Source organism: Bos taurus, chromosome 3, assembly GCF_002263795.3.
Source record: "Bos taurus isolate L1 Dominette 01449 registration number 42190680 breed Hereford chromosome 3, ARS-UCD2.0, whole genome shotgun sequence".
Taxonomy (NCBI): Eukaryota; Metazoa; Chordata; class Mammalia; order Artiodactyla; family Bovidae; genus Bos; species Bos taurus.
Window position 1 is genome coordinate 94,278,757 of NC_037330.1, and position 21,243 is coordinate 94,299,999.

Sequence of the window (21,243 nt, forward strand, 5' to 3'; positions counted from 1 at the left end):
CAACCTTCTACGTGAACTGCACCTTTAAACTCTCACTCCTTCCCAAACCGGACCCCGGAGGCGCCACCCACATCCGTCTAACATCACTTCCTTCAGGGTTAGGAGAAAAAAAAAAGAAAATCTGGGAACGCGAACGGCTGAGCTGATCCGCACTTGGGAAACCGCACGAACCTTCTCCTAGGACTTCGTCGGCCCTACGTCTGCTCAGCCCAGTGGCTCCGCGCACCTGCCACCATGGAGCTGCGGCCTCGTCTCGGGGCCACCTGTTTGCTGGGCTTCAGTTTCCTGCTCCTTGTCACCTCTTCTCATGGACCTAATGGGCTTGGAAAGGGTCAGACTGCATTCTTTTCTTAATCTTTACTTATCCTGGGCCCTAGCCCAGTACAGCTCTCTTCTTGTCCTAACACGATTCCTTTCCCGTTCTGTCTCTGGCCACGCTAGATTTCTTTCTATCCTCCCCAATGGCTCCTGGAGTTTGGGGTAAGGAGTAATAGTGGTCTGGGGAATGTTGAGATGGGGAAGTTTTACTTGAGGCCTCCCTAAATTCTTGGGTTGAGATAAGAAATGGCCTTTATATTTCGAAAAACATGTTTAAGAGAGCAGCATACTGCCTAACACCTGGTAGGTCCTCAGGCACTGTTACTTTCCCTCCTGGGAGAAATAGGACCTTTGGGGACCTGCGTATTTAGACCTTTGCCCTGAGTCTGAAGACTTCCCTCCTCACCTCTTCCCTGAAGAGCTAGGTTACTGCCTCCTTACCTTGTGGGAACAGCACCTGCATCCCAGGGAGCAGTGACTGATGCAAAAGGAAGGGCTGGATGAAGGGTCACAGGTCTGATGTTAGACGGTCATCAACCGTTGTCCTTGATGTGGTTCAGTCAGTGTGTCTGAAGAAACTGATTTTTTTGAAGAGTGAGGGGACAGTCGTTATGAATGGAGAACAAGAGGTGTGACACACCCCCCCCCCGACTCCATCCATCCCATTGTCTACATCTTTATTGGAACTCAGGGTTTATGCTTTTTCTAGGTGGTTGTGTGGTAGAGTGTATTCCTTTCCATTCCTTTTTTATTTTGTTTTGTTTTTGTACTGACCTCACTGTATGAAATGTCTTTACTACAGCCCTGCTGTTCTAAATTGTGTTTTATCCTCCCTATTTGCACATTTATTGGTGGGTAATGAGATTGGGTGGACATTCAGTGCACCTGAATGCAGTCATTTCCTTCATCGAGTAAATAATTTTTGATTACCTACCATATTCCAGGCATGATCCTAGGCACGAGGGATATAGGAGTGGACAGGACACACAAGGTTCCTGCTCTCATGAAGCTTGTGTTCAATTCAGAGAGACAGAGAGTAGGTACATGAACAAATTAATAGACAAGATAATTTCAGCTAGGGATGAGTTCTGGGAAGAAAATGAAACTGATGGAGTAGAAAGACTGAGAAAGGATGAGGGAGCTGACATTACTTGAGCTAGGAAGGTCAGAGGAGGCTTCTCTGAGAAGGTGATATGTGGGTTTCCATCTCAGTGATGAAACCACAGGGAATTCTGTTGGGCCAAAATGTTTTAAGTACTGACAGTCCCATTTTAAAGCAGATTACTGTAAAATTCGTGTAAAATTATGAGTACTGAAGGAGACATTAGCGTGTAGTATTAGGAGTGGGTTTAGATTTGAGTTTTAATTTACTCTGCCACAAACCAGTTGAGAGACCTAGCTGCTGCTAAGTCGCTAAGTCAAGCTTCAGTTGTGTCCAACTCTATGCGACCCCATAGACGGCAGCCCACCAGGCTCCCCTATCCCTGGGATTCTCCAGGCAAGAACACTGGAGTGGGTTGCCATTTCCTTCTCCAATGCATGAAAGTGAAAAGTGAAAGGGAAGTCGCTCAGTCGTGTCCGACTCCTAGCGACCCCATGGACTGCAGCCTACCAGGCTCCTCTGTCCATGGAATTTGCCAGGCAAGAGTACTAGGGTGGGTTGCCATTGCCTTCTGAGAAACCTAGGGCAAGTTGCTAAAACTTCTCAAAGCTCAATTCCTCGTGTGCCAAAGGGGCATAATAACAGCTATCTCACACATGCAACAAATAATTACCCAGTAATTATTCAAGTTAACTGTGTTATGCGTAGGCAATACCTTGGAGTCACATATTCAGTATTCCTTGTTAGATGTTAAGCTCCATGTGGTTGTTCCATTTACCATTGCTGCATAATAAGCCACCCCAAATTAAGTGGTGTAAAGAAATCATTCTATTATGCTCACGATTCTGTGGGCCAGAAAGTCAAACAAGGCACAGTGTATCCCTTGTGTATCCCTTGGTTCCGAGTCTGGGGCCTCAGCTGAGCTGGTTACTCCTCCATGTGCTTTGTCTTGGTGGGCTAGAGTGAGCATCCTCACCGTATGACAGCTGGATTCCAAGAGTGAGCATCCTAAGGGAACAAGGTGAAAATACATGGCATTTTGTCATCTAGCCATAAAAGTCACGTAGCATCACTTCCTCTGTACTCCATGGGCCTGTTCAAGGGGAAGGGACATTAACTACCTCCTTTCCATCCCCCACAGGAGGAATGTTGAGGTCACGTTGTAAAAAGAGCTTGTGGAATGGGAGATATTACTGCAATCATCTTTGGAAAGTATGGTCTACCCCAGTAAGTTAGGACTATTTCTGTCTTATTCATGCTCAGGAATATTTGTTGAAAGAAGAAATGAATGGTACACATGATCGTTGGGATCCCTGTCTTTTTTCAGCTCAGTCTGAAGACTATCAGCACAAATAAGAGGGCAGTTACATGGCACTGTGATATGTACAGTCAGCAGGGGAATGGCAGGGAAGTGGAGGAGCACATAGAAGGGCAGCTTGGTGGGGGAGGGGCCGTGAGGATTAAATGAACAAACAAAAGGCACTTAATATCATGTCACAAACTTAGAGAGTGTTTATTTAATGCTTTTTACTATATTTACCCAAGGAAAAATATTGACTTGTTCCTGAAAGGAATTAATCAGATATCAAACTTTTTTTTTTAATCTCCTGGGTATGGATTCTTGGAAAACAGATTATAGTTCACCCACCCCACCTCCCAGAAAAGTGCTACCCAGAGCAGTGATAAGTAAGATTTCTTCTCAGAAGTTTAAGTAGATTTGACTCTTTCCAGATGATGGCCTGATAGTTTGCAGAGAGGAAGTACAGTGATGTAGTGTGAGCACTGGATAGAAATCAGGAGGCCTGAGTTTTAATCCTGGTCAGGCTACATAGCCAGCTCTTGGCTTCCCTGGGGATCATTTATGAAATGAGAAAGTTGGACTAGAAATGATTCCTAAGAGTCCTTCCAGCTCTAATATCTTAGAGCTCTAAAATAATCTTGTTCTCTGTGTGCTCAACATTTGGAATGTACCACGTGTGGGAAGAAGTGTAGTGATAACATTTACTGTACATTTTGCTATATTCCAGGAACCGTTCTGTGTATTTTTCATGTATTGACTGGTTAAATTCTGATAATAGCCCACTGAGGTAGATAAGGGATATAATCATCATCCCCATTACACAGATGAAGAGCCTAAAATGGGATGCAGGAGTCACATAGCTAGTAAGTGGACCAGCTGAGATGGAGATTCCAGAGCTTTTGTCCTCTCCTGCTCTGAGTGCAGAGACTCCTTTGAAGGAGAAAAGGGAAAGTTATCAGTGGGGGCGGTTCATGCACTCTCCTGCCTGAAACAGAAATGGATGACTTTGTCAAGTCTCTGAAATAACCATTTGGCATTGACACATATGGGGTGTTTACCTTCCATACTGTACCCTATTCACATTCACAACAAGCCTAAGAGACAGATATTTTGATTAATCATATTTCACACACATGAAAACAGCAAGTGGCTAAATTAGGACTTGTTTGATGCATACAGACTTTATTTAGCCGTGGTGTTATTCTACCTCTCAGGTACAGTGTTCCCTGTTTCAGAGGCTTGGCTGCCAGTTTGAACACTTAACCTTTTGTTCTGTCAGCTGGGAGAGGGTGGGTAATACTTTTCTGATGTCCTTAGCTTACCCTCAGGAAAACAGTTTTTTAGCGTGAAGGGCTTGGGAATTCTGATGTAAATCCTATGTTTGGAAACAGTCACTTTCTTTCCTCCCCCACCTTTTAAATTAATGTGTTAGGGAAGGAGCTGCTAATGTGGGACCTTTCAGCTCACTCTGCAGGTAACTGGAATAAATAAAGTGGCTGTGCAGGTGATACTTGAGGAAGTTGGACTGTCTTCAGATGTTCCATGTTGGCATGGGTATGAGTGTGGGTGGTGTCAGGGAGTAGGTAGCAACAAGATAAGCACTGTGCCTTTTCAAGTTTTCAAGTTATTTTTGAAGGGAAACATAAGGACCCAGGTTTTCCAGACCTGAAGTCTGTGTTTTCCTTCTTTGGGAAAGCCATGTTCCTTTATTCATTTATTCATGTTTATCTTTGCAGGAGAGTTAGTAAAGTATGGTGAGTAAACTACAGACTCTGGAACTCCACCACGTAGGTTCTAATCCCAGCTATGGCATTTACTAGCAAGCTATTTAACTTCACTTTTCTTGTCTGTAAAATGAAGACAATTGAGTTTCTACCTCATAAGTTTAAGGATTAAATAATTCAATACATGTAAAAGCATGAAAAACAATGCCAGGCATATAGTAAATCCCATATAAGTGTTGGGCTTCCCTGGTAGCTCAGATGGTAAAGCATCTGCGTACAATGTGGGAGACCCAGGTTTGATCCCTGGGTCGGGAAGATCCCCTGAAATGGCAACCCACTCCAGTACTCTTGCCTGGAAAATCCCATGGACTGAGGAGCCTGGTAGGCTACAGTCCATGGGGTCACAAAGAGTTGGACACGACTGAGCAACTTCACTTCATATAAGTGTTGCTGCTGCTGCTGCTAAGTCACTTCAGTCATGTCCAACTCTGTGCGACACAGAGACGGCAGCCCACCAGGCACCCCCGTCCCTGGGATTTTCCAGGCAAGAACACTGGAGTGGGTTGCCATTTCCTTCTCCAATGCATGAAAGTGAAAAGTGAAAGTGAAGTCGCTCAGTCGTGTCCGACTTCTAGCGACCCCATGCACTGCAGCCTTCCAGGCTCCTCCATCCATGGGATTTTCCAGGCAAGAGTACTGGAGTGGGGTGCAGTCATTACTAATGTTATTATATTATCATAATCGGGGCTTCCCTATTAGCTCAGAAGGTAAGGAATTGACCTGCAATGCAGGAGACTTGGGTTCAATTCCTGTGTCGGGAAGATCCCCTGGAAAAGGGAATGCCTACCCATTCCAGAATTCTTGCCTGAGAATCCCATGGACAGAGGAGCCTGGCAGCCTACAGTCCATGGGGCCACAAAGAGTTGGAATCAACTGAGCAGCTAACACACAACACATTATCATCATTATTCCATAGAGTAAGCACTCAAAACATGATGGTGGTGATTATTACTTATGAAAAATTTCAATTTACTTTTTAATATGAATTTTCAAAGAAATTTTTTACACATAGTGAACTGTTTCAAGTTACATCTCTAGAATTACTCTTGGGAACAATGCACTAAGGCAGCCAGGGAAGTGCTGGGCTCTGGGAAAGCATTTTAATTAGAAATCAGACTAAATTTTGGTTGTGGCTTCCTTTGTGGTCTCCCGTAGCCTCTTCCAGGCTTTTGTAATGTGAGAGTATTGGACTGATCTGCAACTTTGTGCTGTCCAATGAAGTAGTGATAGGCCCTTACCACTCAAATTTTAAATTAATTAAAATTAAACTTTAAAAATCCAGCTTCTGTGTTGCATTAGCCATGTTTCAGGTACTCAACAGTTTGTAGCTACCATACTGAACGGTGCAGATATAGAAATTTCCATCATTGGAGAAAGATCAGTTAAACAGCGCTACCCTAGGTTTAATCACTAAGCTGTGTCCAACTCTTGCAACCCCATAGACTATAGCATGCCAGGCTCCTCTGTCCATGGAATTCTCCAGGCAAGAATACTGGAGTGGGTTGCCATTTCCTTCTCCAGGGGCCTTCCCGGCCCAGGGATTGAACTCAGGTCTGCTGCATTGCAGGCAGATTCTTCACCATCTGAGCCTCCAGGAAAGCCCCACTGCCCTAGGGTCTCTCTTAGCTATAACCTATGACTGTATGCTTTGTCAGCTAGCTTCTGAGTAGTCCATATTTATGGAGAAATTTTATTTTGCTTGATAGTAATCTAGCTTGCCTAATTTTGTTTTGCGTGATGTCTGTCTGGGATATAGTTTTCAATCATTTTACTTTTGACTTTTACAAGTCCTTCTGTTTTAGGTGCTCTTGTAAACATCATAGAGGATTTTTTTTTAAACCAAAATCTGACAATTTCTTTCTTTAACTTTACCTGGCAAGTTTTGTTCACTTATATTTGTAGTGATTATTGACAGAGCTGGTCTTATTTCTCTCATCCAGTTTTCTATTGCTACTGTTTTTTTCTCTTCTTTTTCTCCGTTTCTTTGGGGGTTGAATATTTGCTGGTTCTTGTATTGCTTTATTGCCTTTATTTAATTTGGAAGTTGGCACCCTTCTTTTCTTTTAGTGGTTACTTCTGGAATTATACTCACATATTTAACAACAAAATCTAACATTAATATCTTCAGTTCAGTTCAGTCGCTCAGTTGTGGCCGACTCTTTGTGACCCCATGAATCGCAGCACGCCAGGCCTCCCTGTCCATCACCAACTCTTGGAGTTCACTCAGACTCACGTCCATCGAGTCAGTGATGCCATCCAGCCATCTCATCCTCTGTCGTCCCCTTCTCCTCCTGCCCCCAATCCCTCCCAGCATCAGAGTCTTTTCCAATGAGTCAACTCTTCGCATGAGGTGGCCAAAGTACTGGAGTTTCAGCTTTAGCATCATTCCTTCCAAAGAAATCCCAGGGCTGCTCTCCTCAGAATGGACTGGTTGGATCTCCTTGCAGTCCAAGGGACTCTCAAGAGTCTACTCCAACGCCACAGTTCAAAAGCATCAATTCTTCGGCACTCAGCCTTCTTCACAGTCCAACTCTCACATCCATACATGACCACAGGAAAAACCATAGCCTTGACTAGACGGACCTTTGTTAGCAAAGTAATGTCTCTGCTTTTGAATATGCTGTCTAGGTTGGACATAACTTTCCTTCCAAGGAGTATGCGTCTTTTAATTTTATGGCTGCAGTCACCATCTGCAGTGATTTTGGAGCCCCCAAAAATAAAGTCTGACACTGTTTCCACTGTTTCTCCGTCTATTTCCCATGAAGTGATGGGACCAGATGCCATGATCTTCGTTTTCTGAATGTTGAGCTTTAAGCCAACTTTTTCACTCTCCACTTTCACTATCATCAAGAGGCTTTTTAGTTCCTCTTCACTTTCTGCCATAAGGATGGTGTCATCTGCATATCTGAGGTTATTGAGATTTCTCCCAGCAATCTTGATTCCAGCTTGTGCTTCTTCCAGTTCAGCATTCCTCATGATGTACTCTGCATATAAGTTAAATAAACAGGGTGACAATATACAGCCTTGACGTACTCCTTTTCCTATTTGGAACCAGTCTGTTGTTCCATGTCCAGTTCTAACTGTTGCTTCCTGACCTGTGTACAGATTTCTCAAGAGGCAGGTCAGGTGGTCTGGTATTCCCATCTCTTTCAGAATTTTCCACAGTTTATTGTGATCCACACAGTCAAAGGCTTTGGCATAGGCAATAAAGCAGAAATAGATGTTTTTCTGGAACTCTCTTGCTTTTTCCATGATCCAGCGGATGTTGGCAATTTGATCTCTGGTTCCTCTGCTTTTTCTAAAACCAGCTTGAACATCAGGAAGTTCACGGTTCACGTATTGCTGAAGCCTGGCTTGGAGAATTTTGAGCATTACTAGCATGTGAGATGAGTGCAATTGTGCAGTAGTTTGAGCATTCTTTGGCATTGCCTTTCTTTGGGATTATCTCCCCCAATAGTTAGTGGGCCTTAGAACATTCTAATTTCAGTCACTTCCTCTCTTTATAAGCTATGTTGTCCAATACTTTAGTTCTCTTTTTTTTAACCGTAAATTGAGCATTAAAATTTCTATACAAATGTATTTAGATATATCCACATGTTTACCAGTTAATTTGCTCACTGTTGCTTGTAGTTAGGCTTTATCCTGCCTTTATTATATCTTTTCTATCAGCTTTCAATATGCTATCCTTTCCTCCATATTGAATACAAACCCTTCATGGACTCACAGCACCCTCTAGCAATTGCCCCTGCACAGCAAAATTCTTTGAGAGAGTCGTTTGTGCTTGTTCCTGCTTGTTCCCTAATTCTTCCCCTGGGCTGCCTTGATCTTACTCTAATCATCTTTTCATTCTCACTCCTACTGAAACTGGGCTTGTCAAGGTCCGCATTGTTCTCCACTTGCTAAATCCCAAAGTTTCTGATTTAAAAGGAGTATTGGAGTCAGTGGATCATCCTTCCTCTTCAAACATCCTGGAAACACTTCTGGAATTCCATGTGCTGCTGGTGGCAGTTCTTTGTCACCAGCTGGTCTTTGGTTGCTTCTTTATGTCTCTTATCTAGTAGTGCTCCAGGGTTCCTGAACTCCCTCTTTATCTATAATCACTCCCTTGGTGATCCTGTTCACTCTTAAGCTTTAAATAACGTCTGCATGCTGATAACTGTCCCTTGAATTCCAGTCTCAGATATTTAGTTGCTTATTCAGCATCTCTGTTTTGTTGTCTAGTGAAGTGAAAGTGAAGTTGCTCAGTCGTGTCCTACTCTTTGTGACCCCATAGACTGTAGCCTACCAGGCTCCTCTGTCCATGGGATTTTCAGGCAATAGTACTGGAGTCCGAGAAGGCAATGGCACCCCACTCCAGTGCTCTTGCCTGGAAAATCCCATGGATGGAGGAGCCTGGTGCGCTGCAGTCCATGGGGTCGCTAAGAGTCGGACACAACTGAGCAACTTCACTTTCACTTTTCACTTTCATGGATTGGAGAAGAAAATGGCAACCCACTCCAGTGTTCTTGCCTGGAGAATCCCAGGGACAGGGGAGCCTGGTGGTCTGCCGTCTATGGGGTCCCATAGAGTCAGACACGACTGAAGTGACTTAGCAGCAGCAGCAGTACTGGAGTGGATTGCCATTTCCTTCTCCAGGGGATCTTCCCAACCCAGGGCTTAAACCTGGGTCTCCTACCTTGTAGACAGACACTTTACCATCTGAGCCACCAGGGAAGTAAGCATCTCAAAATGAGGGTATCCATATCCAGGCACTTTAATGTTTCTTTCCAAAACTCACTCCACCTACTATCTTCCCCATCTCTATTAATGACAAGTCCATTCTTCTACTTGCTCAGGCCAAAAAACCTTAGAGTCATCATTAACTTCTCTTACCCCATATCCGGGACAAAATCCTTTTGAATTTACCTTCAAAATATGTCCAGAATCTGATAGTATCTGCTTCCTCTACCATCACAGCTAGTCCAAACCACTGTTATCACATGCCTGAATTATTGCAGTAACCACTTTCCTAGTCTCTTTTGCTTTTGCCTTTTCTGTGTTAGTTTACTAGGGCTGCAATAACAAAGTAACACAAGCTGAGTGACTTAAACAACAGAAATTTGTTGTCTCACAGTTCCAGAGAGTAGGAGTTTGAAATCAGGGTTCTGGCAGCATTGGTTCCTCCTGAAGGCTGAGAGAAGGATCTGTACCAGGCCTGTTAGAGATGGCTGTGTACCACTAGCACTACTTGGGAAACTGCTGTGAACACTGGGGTATGTATATCTTCAAATTAGTTTTCAGTATTTTCCAGATGTGTACTCTGGAGTGAAATTGCTGAATCACATAGTAGTTCTATTTTTAGTTTTTTAAGGGACCTCCAAGCTGTTTTCCACAGTGACTGCACCAATTTATATCCCCACTAACAAAGTGCAAGGGTTTCCTTTTCTCCACCTATTCTCTAACATCTATTCAGTTCAGTTCAGTTCCTCAGTCATGTCTAACTCTTTGCGACCCCATGAACCACAGCTCGCCAGGCTTCCCTGTCCATCACCAACACCAGGAGTCCACCCAAACCCATGTCCATTGAGTCGGTGATGGCATCCAACCATCTCATCCTCTGTCGTCCCCTTCTCCTCCTGCCCTCAATGTTTCCTAGCATCAGGGTCTTTTCCAATGAGTCAGCTGTTCACATCAGGTGGCCAAAGTATTGGAGTTTCAGCTTCAACATCAGTCCTTCCAGTGAATAGTCAGGACTGATCTCCTTTAGGATGGACTGATTGGATCTCCTTGCAGTCCAAGGGACTCTCAAGAGTCTTCTCCAACACCACAGTTCAAAAGCATCAATTCTTCGGCACTCAGCCTTCTTCACAATCCAACTCTCACATCCATACATGACCACAGGAAAAACCATAGCCTTGACTAGACGAGCCTTTGTTGACAAAGTAATGTCTCTGCTTTTTAATATGCTGTCTAGGTTGGTTATAACTTTCCTTCCAAGGAGTAAGCATCTTTTAATTTCATGGCTGCAATCACCATCTGTAGTGATTTTGGAGCCCAGAAAAATTTATTATTTCTTGTCTTTTTCAAGATAGCCATTTTGAAAGGTATGGGGTGATATCTCATTGTGGCTCTTGATTTTGAGTATTTTTTCATATGCCAGTTGGTAATTTCTGTTGTGTTTTCTTAGCAAAAATATCTGTGTCCACTTTTTAATTGGGTTGTTTGGGTTTTTTATATTAAACTGTATGAGCTATTTATGTATTTTTGGTTGTTAACCCTCTTATTGGTCATATCATTTGCCAACATTTTTTTCCCCTTTCAGTAGGATGTCTTTTTGTTTTGTCTATGGTTTCCTTTGCTGTGCAAAAGCATTTAAGTTTAATTAGGTACCATTTGTTTCTTTTTGCTTTTGTTCCTTTCACCTTAGGAGACAGATACAAAACAATATTGCTGTGATTTGTGTCAAAGGTGTTCTGTCTATGCTCTCTTCTAGGAGTTTTCTGATTTCAGGTCTATTATTTAAGTCTTTAATCCCTTTTGAATTTATTTTTGTATGTAGTATGAGAAAGTGTTGTAATTTCATTCTTTTAAATGTAACTGTCCAGTTTTCCTCGTACTACTTATTGAAGAAACTGTCTTTTCTTTTTTGTATACTTTTCCTCCTTTGTCATAGATTAATTGATCATAAGAATGTGGGTTTACTTCTGGGCTTTCTATTCTGTTCCATTGATCTGTGTATCTGTTTTTGTGCCATTACTGTGCTGTTCTCATGACTGTAGCTTTGCAGTATAGTCTGAAGTCAGAGAACAGGATGCCTCCAGCTTTGTTCCTTTTTCTCAAGATTGTTTTGGCAATTCAACATCTTTTGTGTGTTTTAAGATCTTTAACGTATTGATTTATTTAATCCTCAAAGCAACCCAACAAGGTAGGTAGGTGCTATTGTTACTCTCATTTATAGCCGAAGAAATTGAGTTTAAGTAACTCGCCCAAAGTCACACAGCTAGTTAGCTACAGAACTACAGGAATCAAAGCCAGGGAGTCTAGGTCCATAGTCCATGCTCTTAACCACTACATAATACTGCTCAATAAATACTGAAATAATGAGTGGTGACTACCTGATGGTAGAAAAATACCTCAGTTTATCTAAAAATGTCTATTTTGGCCTTGTTCTTGAAAGATAATTTTGGTAGGTACACAATCCTAAATTTAGAGATACTTTCTTTCAGCATGTTGAAGGTGATGTTTTGCCATCTGATTTCCAGTTTATTACTGTCAGTCTAATTGTGTATCTTTGAATGGAAATATGTCATTTCTCTTTGAAATGCTTTTAAGATCTTAATATTTGGTTGTTCTGCAGTTTCACTACAATTTATATGTGTGTGATTTGTTTTTGTAATTTGTCAGCTATACATTGTGCTTCTTACTCTCTGCAGATTCATGTTTTATCTTGGTTCTTGAAAATGTTATCATTCATCTTTTTTTCTTTCTAAAAAATGCAAATGTGTTTTTAAGTAGATATGATACATTCAGTTCAGTTCAGTTCAGTTGCTCAGTCGTGTCCGACTCTTCGCGACCCCATGAATCACAGCACGCCAGGCCTCCCTGTCCATCACTAACTCCCGGAGTTCACTAAGACTCACGTCCATCAAGTCAGTGATGCCATGCAGCCATCTCATCCTCTGTCGTCCCCTTCTCCTCCTGCCCCCAATCCCTCCCAGCATCACAGTCTTTTCCAATGAGTCAACTCTTCGCATGAGGTGGCCAGAGTACTGGAGTTTCAGCTAGCATCATTCCTTCCAAAGAAATCCCAGGGCTGATCTCCTTCAGAATGGACTGGTTGGATCTCCTTGCAGTCCAAGGGACTCAAGAGTCTACTCCAACACCACAGTTCAAAAGCATCAATTCTTCGGCACTCAGCCTTCTTCACAGTCCAACTCTCACATCCATACATGACCACAGGATAAACCATAGCCTTGACTAGACGGACCTTTGTTGGCAAAGTAATGTCTCTGCTTTTGAATATGCTGTCTAGGTTGGACATAACTTTCCTTCCAAGGAGTATGCGTCTTTTAATTTCATGGCTGCAGTCACCATCTGCAGTGATTTTGGAGACCAGGAAAATAAAGTCTGACACTGTTTCCACTGTTTCGCCATCTATTTCCCATGAAGTGATGGGACCAGATGCCATGATCTTTGTTTTCTGAATGTTGAGCTTTAAGCCCACTTTTTCACTCTCCACTTTCACTTTCATCAAGAGGCTTTTGAGTTCCTCTTCACTTTCAGCCATAAGGGTGGTGTCACCTGCATATCTGAGGTTATTGATATTTCTCCCGGCAATCTTGATTCCAGCTTGTGTTTCTTCCAGTCCAGCGTTTCTCATGATGTACTCTGCATATAAGTTAAATAAGCAGGGTGACAATATACAGCCTTGACGTACTCCTTTTCCTGTTTGGAACCAGTCTGTTGTTCCATGTCCAGTTCTAACTGTTGCTTCCTGACCTGTGTACAGATTTCTCAAGAGGCAGGTCAGGTGGTCTGGTATTCCCATTTCTTTCAGAATTTTCCACAGTTTATTGTGATCCACACAGTCAAAGGCTTTGGCATAGGCAATAAAGCAGAAATAGATGTTTTTCTGGAACTCTCTTGCTTTTTCCATGATCCAGCGGATGTTGGCAATTTGATCTCTGGTTCCTCTGCCTTTTCTAAAACCAGCCTGAACATCAGGAAGTTCACGGTTCACGTATTGCTGAAGCCTGGCTTGGAGAATTTTGAGCATTACTTTACTAGCGTGTGAGATGAGTGCAATTGTGCGGTAGTTTGAGCATTCTTTGGCATTGCCTTTCTTTGGGATTGGAATGAAAACTGACCTTTTCCAGTCCTGTGGCCACTGCTGAGTTTTCCAAATTTGCTGGCATACTGAGTGTAGCACTTTGACAGCATCATCTTTCAGGATTTGAAATAGCTCAACTCGAATTCCATCACCTCCACTAGCTTTGTTCATAGTGATGCTTTCTAAGGCCCATTTGACTTTACATTCCAAGATGTCTGGCTCTAGGTCAGTGATCACACCATCGTTATTATCTGGGTCGTGAAGATCTTTTTTGTACAGTTCTTCTGTGTATTCTTGCCACCTCTTCTTAATATCTTCTGCTTCTGTTAGGTCCATACCATTTCTGTCCTTTATCGAGCCCATCTTTGCATGAGATGTCCCCTTGGTATCTCTAATTTTCTTGAAGAGATCTCTAGTCTTTCCCATTCTGTTGTTTTCCTCTATTTCTTTGCATTGATCATTAGGAAGGCTTTCTTATCTCTTCTTGCTATTCTTTGGAACTCTGCATTCAGATGCTTATATCTTTCCTTTTCTCCTTTGCTTTTCATTTCTCTTCTTTTCACAGCTATTTGTAAGGCCTCCCCAGACAGCCATTTTGCTTTTTTGCATTTCTTTTCCATGGGGATGGTCTTGATCCCTGTCTCCTGTACAATGTCATGAACCTCATTCCATAGTTCATCAGGCATTCTATCAGATCTAGGCCTTTAAATCTATTTCTTACTTCCACTGTATAATCCTAAGGGATTTGATTTAGGTCATACCTGAATGGTCTAGTGGTTTTCCCTATTTTCTTCAGTTTAAGTCTGAATTTGGTAATAAGGAGTTCATGATCTGAGCCACAGTCAGCTCCTGGTCTTGTTCTTGTTGACTGTATAGAGCTTCTCCATCTCTGGCTGCAGAGAACATAATCAATCTGATTTCGGTGTTGACCATCTGGTGATGTCCATGTGTAGAGTCTTCTCTTGCGTTGTTGGAAGAGGGTGTTTGCTATGACCAGTGCATTTTCTTGGCAAAACTCTATTAGCCTTTGCCCTGCTTCATTCCATATTCCAAGGCCAAATTTGCCTGTTACTCCAGGTGTTTCTTGACTTCCTACTTTTGCATTCCAGTCCCCTATAATGAAAAGGACATCTTTTTTGGGTGTTAGTTCTAAAAGGTCTTGTAGGTCTTCATAAAACTGTTCAACTTCAGCTTCTTCAGTGTTACTGGTTGGGGCATAGACTTGGATATCTGTGATATTGAATGGTTTGCCTTGGAAACATTAGCATGGTTTAATACTTTTAAGAGGTATATTTTTCCTTCCACTCTTGTTTTTCCGTCATCCAGTTCCCACCCCAGTATATTATCTCTTCAGATAAGTTTTTTCCTTCAACTTTGCTTTCAGAGACTCCAATTTTATATATACCAATGTTTTCTTAATATACTGTCTATTTCTTTTACATTTTCTCTCTCCTTATCTCTGTGCTATATTCTGGATAACATCTGATTCACGTTTCCACCTGTCTCTAATTTGCTATTTTAATCTATCCATTGAATTGTTTTTTCATTAGTAGAGTTTATTTTTGAACAATTTAAGATCTATAGAAAAATTTAGCAGAAAATGCAGAGTTCCCATGTGAACCCTTACCACTTCACCTTTCCCTATCCCAGTTTCCCCCGCATTAGTGTGGTCTTTTACTGTCTCCATAGTTTTGCCTTTTCCTGAACACCAATCATATATAATTGGAATCCTACATTACGTAGCCTTTTTAGATTGGCATCTTTCACTTACCAGTATGCACTTGAGGCTCTTTTATGTCTTTTTATGACTTAATAACTCATTTCTGTGTATCACTGAATATTCATTGATTTTGTATTTAAAAAATCACGTTAGTTAAAAAAATTCTATGTGGTGCCTTTACAGTTTTGCCTATTTTGTGTTTTATTATATGCATATTTTTGTCATGCCATATGTTATTTCTTTCAATGCTTATATAATAGTAATTTTTGTATTCTATGCCTAATCATTCTAATATCTGAAGTCCTCTTATCTATTTGTTGGTTCTGCTCTTACTTGTGGTGACTTCTTTGCTTACAGGTTTTGTGATCTATGATTGTAAGCTCATAATGGTTATTTATATAGGTTATTCTGGAGGCCTAGCATTAGTAATGCTTTCCTCTAGGAAAGTTTGGCATTTGATTCATCTGGAAACCAGGGGCTACTAATTACTGCCCTGGAATCACTCTAGTTGCTTTTGACAGCTGGGTTAAAATGGAGTCTCAGATTCATCTCCTTCATCTTGCCACATGATGATGGACATTTGCTTTCAGGCTAGCCTTGCCTTTTGCTTGTTGCTCATTGTTCCTTGTATGATTTAAGCCTACTTTGTGTTTGTGTCTATTACTTTGAGCCCAGTGGGTGCCTTTTGGAAAGTCTGTTTTATGTAGGATTTCATTGTTTTGTAGGTGGATATCCCTCCAGACTGTCTAGTCAGGCATCTCTCCAAAGCAGGGTTCTGTTGCCTGAGTTTAGGTTTTGACAGATAGAATGATGATGGTCATAGTAAGGCACCTTCCAGTTCTCCTGGACATCTTCCCAGTTTCACTGTCACTTGGTTGTTCTCTCTCCAGGATTAGACTTTGGGCTGTAGGCAAGTGACACATTTTCCCTTGGCCAGTAGCCCATGCTGCTTGGAATGAAAAGTGATGGTTAGTTTGGATACTGCCTCTCAGTGCTAATCTGGATGAGCTGTTTATTTCCCTGTGCTAAGCTGATGCAAATTTCTGGGAAAGAAAGGCCTCAAGGACAGTATGTATGGTAACTAAAGTCATAAAATTGAACTTAAAACCCCTGGTTGGCCATTTATCAGCTATGTGACCTGGTACAGGCTGTGTATTCTGAGTCTCAAAAGCCTCAACTGTGAAGAATGACAAAAGGTGCTGTTTACTGATCATTTGCAATCTGCTAAGCACTGTCTTAAGATTTATATATATATATATATATGTAGTATATATATGTAATTTAATGTTCAACAACAATCTTACAAGATACAGGTTTTCTATTGGGTTTTTGTTTTGTGTTTGAGGTTATATAACTTTATTGAACCATTATTAGTTAGTTCGCATCCACATTAACTGTATGTAGATCTTTGAAAGTACATAGGTAAACAACATACAGAGCTTGTTTGATGAATCTTCATCTTCATTACATTTCCTGGACAACCATGCGCAGGTAGGCACATAGGAACAGTATGGGACATTACTTATTCTTTTGGCCCAGACAGCTTTGTTGAGCCTAGTGTCAGTGTGTACATCTGGAGTTCCTATCTCCTTCATAGCAGATTTCTGGATTTCTTTTGAGTGCCCGAGGGGCACGCTTCCTGAAACCCATTTCATGGATGCTTGTGAATCTTCATAGTATATTCTCTAGGTACCACCTCCATTGATAGTGGCCCAGCCCTTCTCACCATCCTTCTATGCAGGAGCCATCCTGCCGGCCAGGGTTAGAAAGGCAAGATACAGCTATTATTATGCCTATTTTAATGGAAATATAGAGAGGTTCAGTGAAAGGGTTATTGTTAAGAATAAATTTAAATAAGATAATATGTGTGATGTGCAGGACATGTGTAAATCGGTCAATAAATAACAGCTAGCATTGTTACAGTCACTATTTTCAAGATGCAAAATTAAGTCATTTATGTGAGATGGCCTAACTAATATATTCATTTGCTCAATAAATATTTTGTGGAGCACTTACTATAGCCATGAAAAATGAAAATGTTAGTCGCTCAGTTATGTCCAAATCTTTATGACCCCATGGACTGTAGCTTGCCAGGCTCCTCTGTCCATGAGATTCTACTGGCAAGAATATTGGAGTGGGTTGCCCTTTCCTACTCTAGGGAATCTTTCCCACACAAGGATCAAACCCAGGTCTCCTGCATTGCAGGCAGATTCTTTACTGTCTGAGTCACCAGGGAAGCCCTGTATAGTGCTAAATGCTAGGGAAACAGGAGGGAATAAGACAGATATGGTCCCAGCCCATAGGGAATTTCCTTTAGAGTGAAGGAGACAGACACACATAAACATTTACAGTTCAGCCTGGGAAGCGCTGTGATGGGGTAAGAATAGAGTGCTTGGGGAGTCAGAGAAGATTTACCAGAAGAAATGCCTGCTAGTTTCATACCTGAAGAGTGAATTGGAGGTGACAGTGGGAGGAAAGGCAAAGGAAGCAGTGATTATGAAGGCTGAAGGGGAGAGAGAGTGCATATTGTGTTTAAGGAAATGAAAATTGGTTTTGTTTTTTATTTGAGAGTTATGTTTTATTTGGTGGGAATTTTTAGGACCTCAAGCCTGGGAGACAGCATCTCAAGTAATCCTTAGAGAACTGCTCCTGAAAATTAGTTTTTTGTGTAAGATTTTAAGAAAAGTGTGTAAAGTGAGCCTGGAGAGGTGGGTAGGAGCCATATTCTGAAAGACTTCAGAAACCCTGCTATAAGAGTTTGACCTTCCCTTTTAGGGCTTTGTAACGCCTCTGAAAGATATTTTACCAAGCAAATATGTGATTTTAAAAGATCACTCTAACTGAAGTGTGGGGAATAATAACAAGAATAACTTTATATTATCTCAAAATATATTGTCTTAAAATCCTTACACCACCACTTGGAGGTATGGGTATTATTCTTGATTTTATAGATGAAGAAATTGGGACTCCAAGAACTTACTTCATTTACAAAATTCACACATTTAATGTCTTTCTGACTCTTTAAACTATACTGCTGTGTTGACTCCAACTAGCAATGATTTGTTAGGACCTGCTTTATGATAACTGTGGAAAATTCTCATTCATTCTTATAGTATTATTTGTATACTCTGTTAGTTTACAAAGGTTTTCATAGCCATTAATAATTTAATCTCCTTAAAAACTGAATTAGGTGACATTATCTCCATTTTGCAGGTATGAAAACTGAGACTTGAGGTATGGGACTGTCCATGGTTCTGTACACCTAGAAAGCGGTGGAGTTGAGACTTGAACACCATGCTCTTGGCAAAGGAAAGCCTTTTTTATGAGTATCTTGTGAATATGCTACATTTCTTTCATGGGTCTTTGCCCTTTGTTCATGTGTGAATATTTATGAGGCTCTTTCCTTCCAGGTTTTGGAGATCACATTCATTGGAGGACGCTAGAAGATGGGAAGAAGGAAGCAGCTGCCAGGTACAAGATATGGTTTTAGCTTATCTAGAACACTTTCCAGCCATCAACTTAGCATTAATTTCAGGTGAAGGGTTATGCCAAGGCAGAGCAGTGGAGTAGGTGCATAACAACAACAAAAGTAATAATACTTGCTAACATTTTTAAGTGCTTGTTATGCACCAGACATTTATTATGTGAATTAACTTATCTAACAACAACTCTTCTGAGGTTGGTACTGTTGTTATCTTCATTTTATAGATGAGAAAACTAAGGCACAGAGCAGTTAAATAATCATACAGCTAGTTAAGTGGTAGAGCCAAGATCTGTACCCAGACACTTCAAATCCTACACGCAGCCAGTAAAACATACTGCCTAATAGTCTCAAGTTGAATAGTCTTAAATTCCAAGTATGTGTAGTCTATGCACAGGAAACGTACAAAAGGAGGAGGAAATGCACATTCCCTGCTATACTGTACTGGAGAGATAGAAAAATCCAGTATGTCTGCACTTAATTTATACACACACATCCTTGCATAGAAACACTCATACTTCTGCACCTACCAAATGATAATGCTTGCTTTTACTAGAACAGATCCTATAGCTTCATGGCTCTGAGACTCATATCTTCTGCAGGAGTGAGGTTGCCAAATTTAGCAAATACAAATGGAGGATGACTATAATCTTATGAACACCAAGGGGACAAGGAGGGGTGGTGGGATGAATTGGGAGATTGAGATTGACATAAATACACTATTGATACTATTTATAAAATAGATAACTAATGAGAACCTATTGTCTAATTTAGAAAACCCTACTCAGTGCTCTGTGGTGACCTAAATGGGAAGGAAATCCAAAAATGAAGGGGTGTATGTATATATACTGGTGATTCACTTTGCTGTACAGTAGAAACTAACACAACATTGTAAAGCAACTATACTTCAATAAAAAAAATTTTTTTAAAGGATGCCCAGTTAAATTTGAATTTCAGATAAAAAGTAATTTTATTCATTTATTTTAAAATTTATTTTTAATTGAAGGATAATTGCTTTACAATATCGGTTTGATTTCTGCCACACATCAACATGAATTTGCCGTAGGTGTACATATGTCCTCTCCCTCTTGACCGTCCTTCCACCTCCCACCCTTTTCTACTCCTCTAGGTTGTTACAGAGCCCCAGGTTGAGTTACCTGAGTCATAACAGCAAATTTCCAACAATAAGTAATTTTAAATATGCTCCAAGTAATATTTGAGACAAGCTTGTTTTTAAAACAATATGTATTAATTATCTGAAATTCAAATTTAATTAGGCATCTTGTGTGTTTGTGTATATATATATATTATATATATTTGTGTGTGTATATATATGTATATACATGTGATATATGTGTGTGTGTATATATATATATATGCCACATCTTGCACCCTGACCAGGATCAAACCCGTACCCTCTGCAGTGGAAGTTCAGAGTCTTAACTACTGGACTGCCAAAGAAGCCCTAGGCATCCTATATTTTATCTGGCATCCTTAACTAGGAGAAAAATTCCTATTCGTTTTTCAAGTTTTAAATCAAATGACTACTTCTAAAAGTCTTCAGCAATTTTTGTGGGCAGTATGTTTTTTTCTTCTGTACTTTTACAACCCAGCCTACCTCTATCCATTGGTGTGTATTATTCAGCTTGTAGGTGCCTGACTTTTCCCATTCAGACCCTTGATCTCCTGTGGGGAAACTGTTTTATGTTCATCTCTGTATTCCCAATCATGAAGATACTGAATGATTGAAATTGTTATTGAATAAACAGTTACTGAATGTCACTGGCCATAAAGAATGAAGGGGAACTAGTATTTGTGAATTGTCTTCTGTATACTAAATATAATGTTGATTGTTTTGCAGTCAGTTCAGTTCAGTTGCTCAGTTGTGTCTGACTCTTTGTGACCCCATGGACACATGGGGCTTCCCTGTCCATCACCAACTCCTGGAGCCTATTCAAACTCATGTCCATCCCGTCGGTGATGCCATCCAACCATCTCATCCTCTGTCATCCCCTTTTCTTCCCACCTTCACTCTTTCCCAGCATCAGGGTCTTTTCCAATGAGTTGGTTCTTCACATTAAGTGGCCAAAGTACTGGAGTTTCAGCTTCAGCAACAGTCCTTCCAATGAATATTCAGGACTGATTTCCTTTAAGATTGACGGGTTGGATCTCCGTGCAGTCTAACGGACTCTCAAGAGTCTTCTACAACACACAGTCCAAAAACATCAATTCTTCTGTGCTCAGCTTTCTTAATGGTCCAGCTTTTACAGCCATATACGACTTCTGGGGAAAACCATAGCTTTGACTAGACAGACCTTTGTTGGCAAAGTAATGTGTCTGCTTTTTAATATGCTGTCTAGTTTGGTCATAGCTTTTCCTCCAAGGAGTAAGTGTCTTTTAATTTCATGGCTTTTAAAATCATTTCCAGTGATTTTGGAGCCCCCAAAAATAACGTCTGTCACTGTTTCCATTGTTTCCCCATCTATTTGCCATGAAGTGATGGGACCAGAGGCCATGATCTTAGTTTTCTGAATATTGAGTTTTAAGCCAACTTTTTCACTCTCTTCTTTCACTTTCATCAAGAGGCTCTTAAGTTCTTTGCTTTCTGCCATAAGGGTGGTGTCATCTGCATATCTGAGGTTATTATATGTCTCCTGGTAATCTTGATTCCAGCCTGTTCTTCATCCAGCCCAGCATTCCACATGATGTACTCCGCATATAAGTTAAAT

At 41.0% G+C, this 21,243-nt stretch overlaps 1 protein-coding gene and 1 pseudogene across 1 annotated transcript in view; one reads left to right on the forward strand and one right to left on the reverse strand.

The window, feature by feature from the left end:
• The first annotated feature begins 127 nt into the window (after positions 1 to 127).
• TXNDC12 (thioredoxin domain containing 12) overlaps positions 128 to 21,243 on the forward strand; it is a 33,642-nt gene continuing 12,526 nt past the window's right edge. The window contains exons 1-2 of the mRNA NM_001015536.1: positions 128 to 331; positions 18,444 to 18,504. Coding sequence (NP_001015536.1) covers positions 235 to 331; positions 18,444 to 18,504 — 158 coding nt within the window. The 5' untranslated portion in view covers positions 128 to 234. The remainder of the gene's footprint in view (positions 332 to 18,443; positions 18,505 to 21,243) is intronic.
• LOC132344913 (large ribosomal subunit protein eL31-like) lies at positions 16,408 to 16,781 on the reverse strand (annotated as a pseudogene).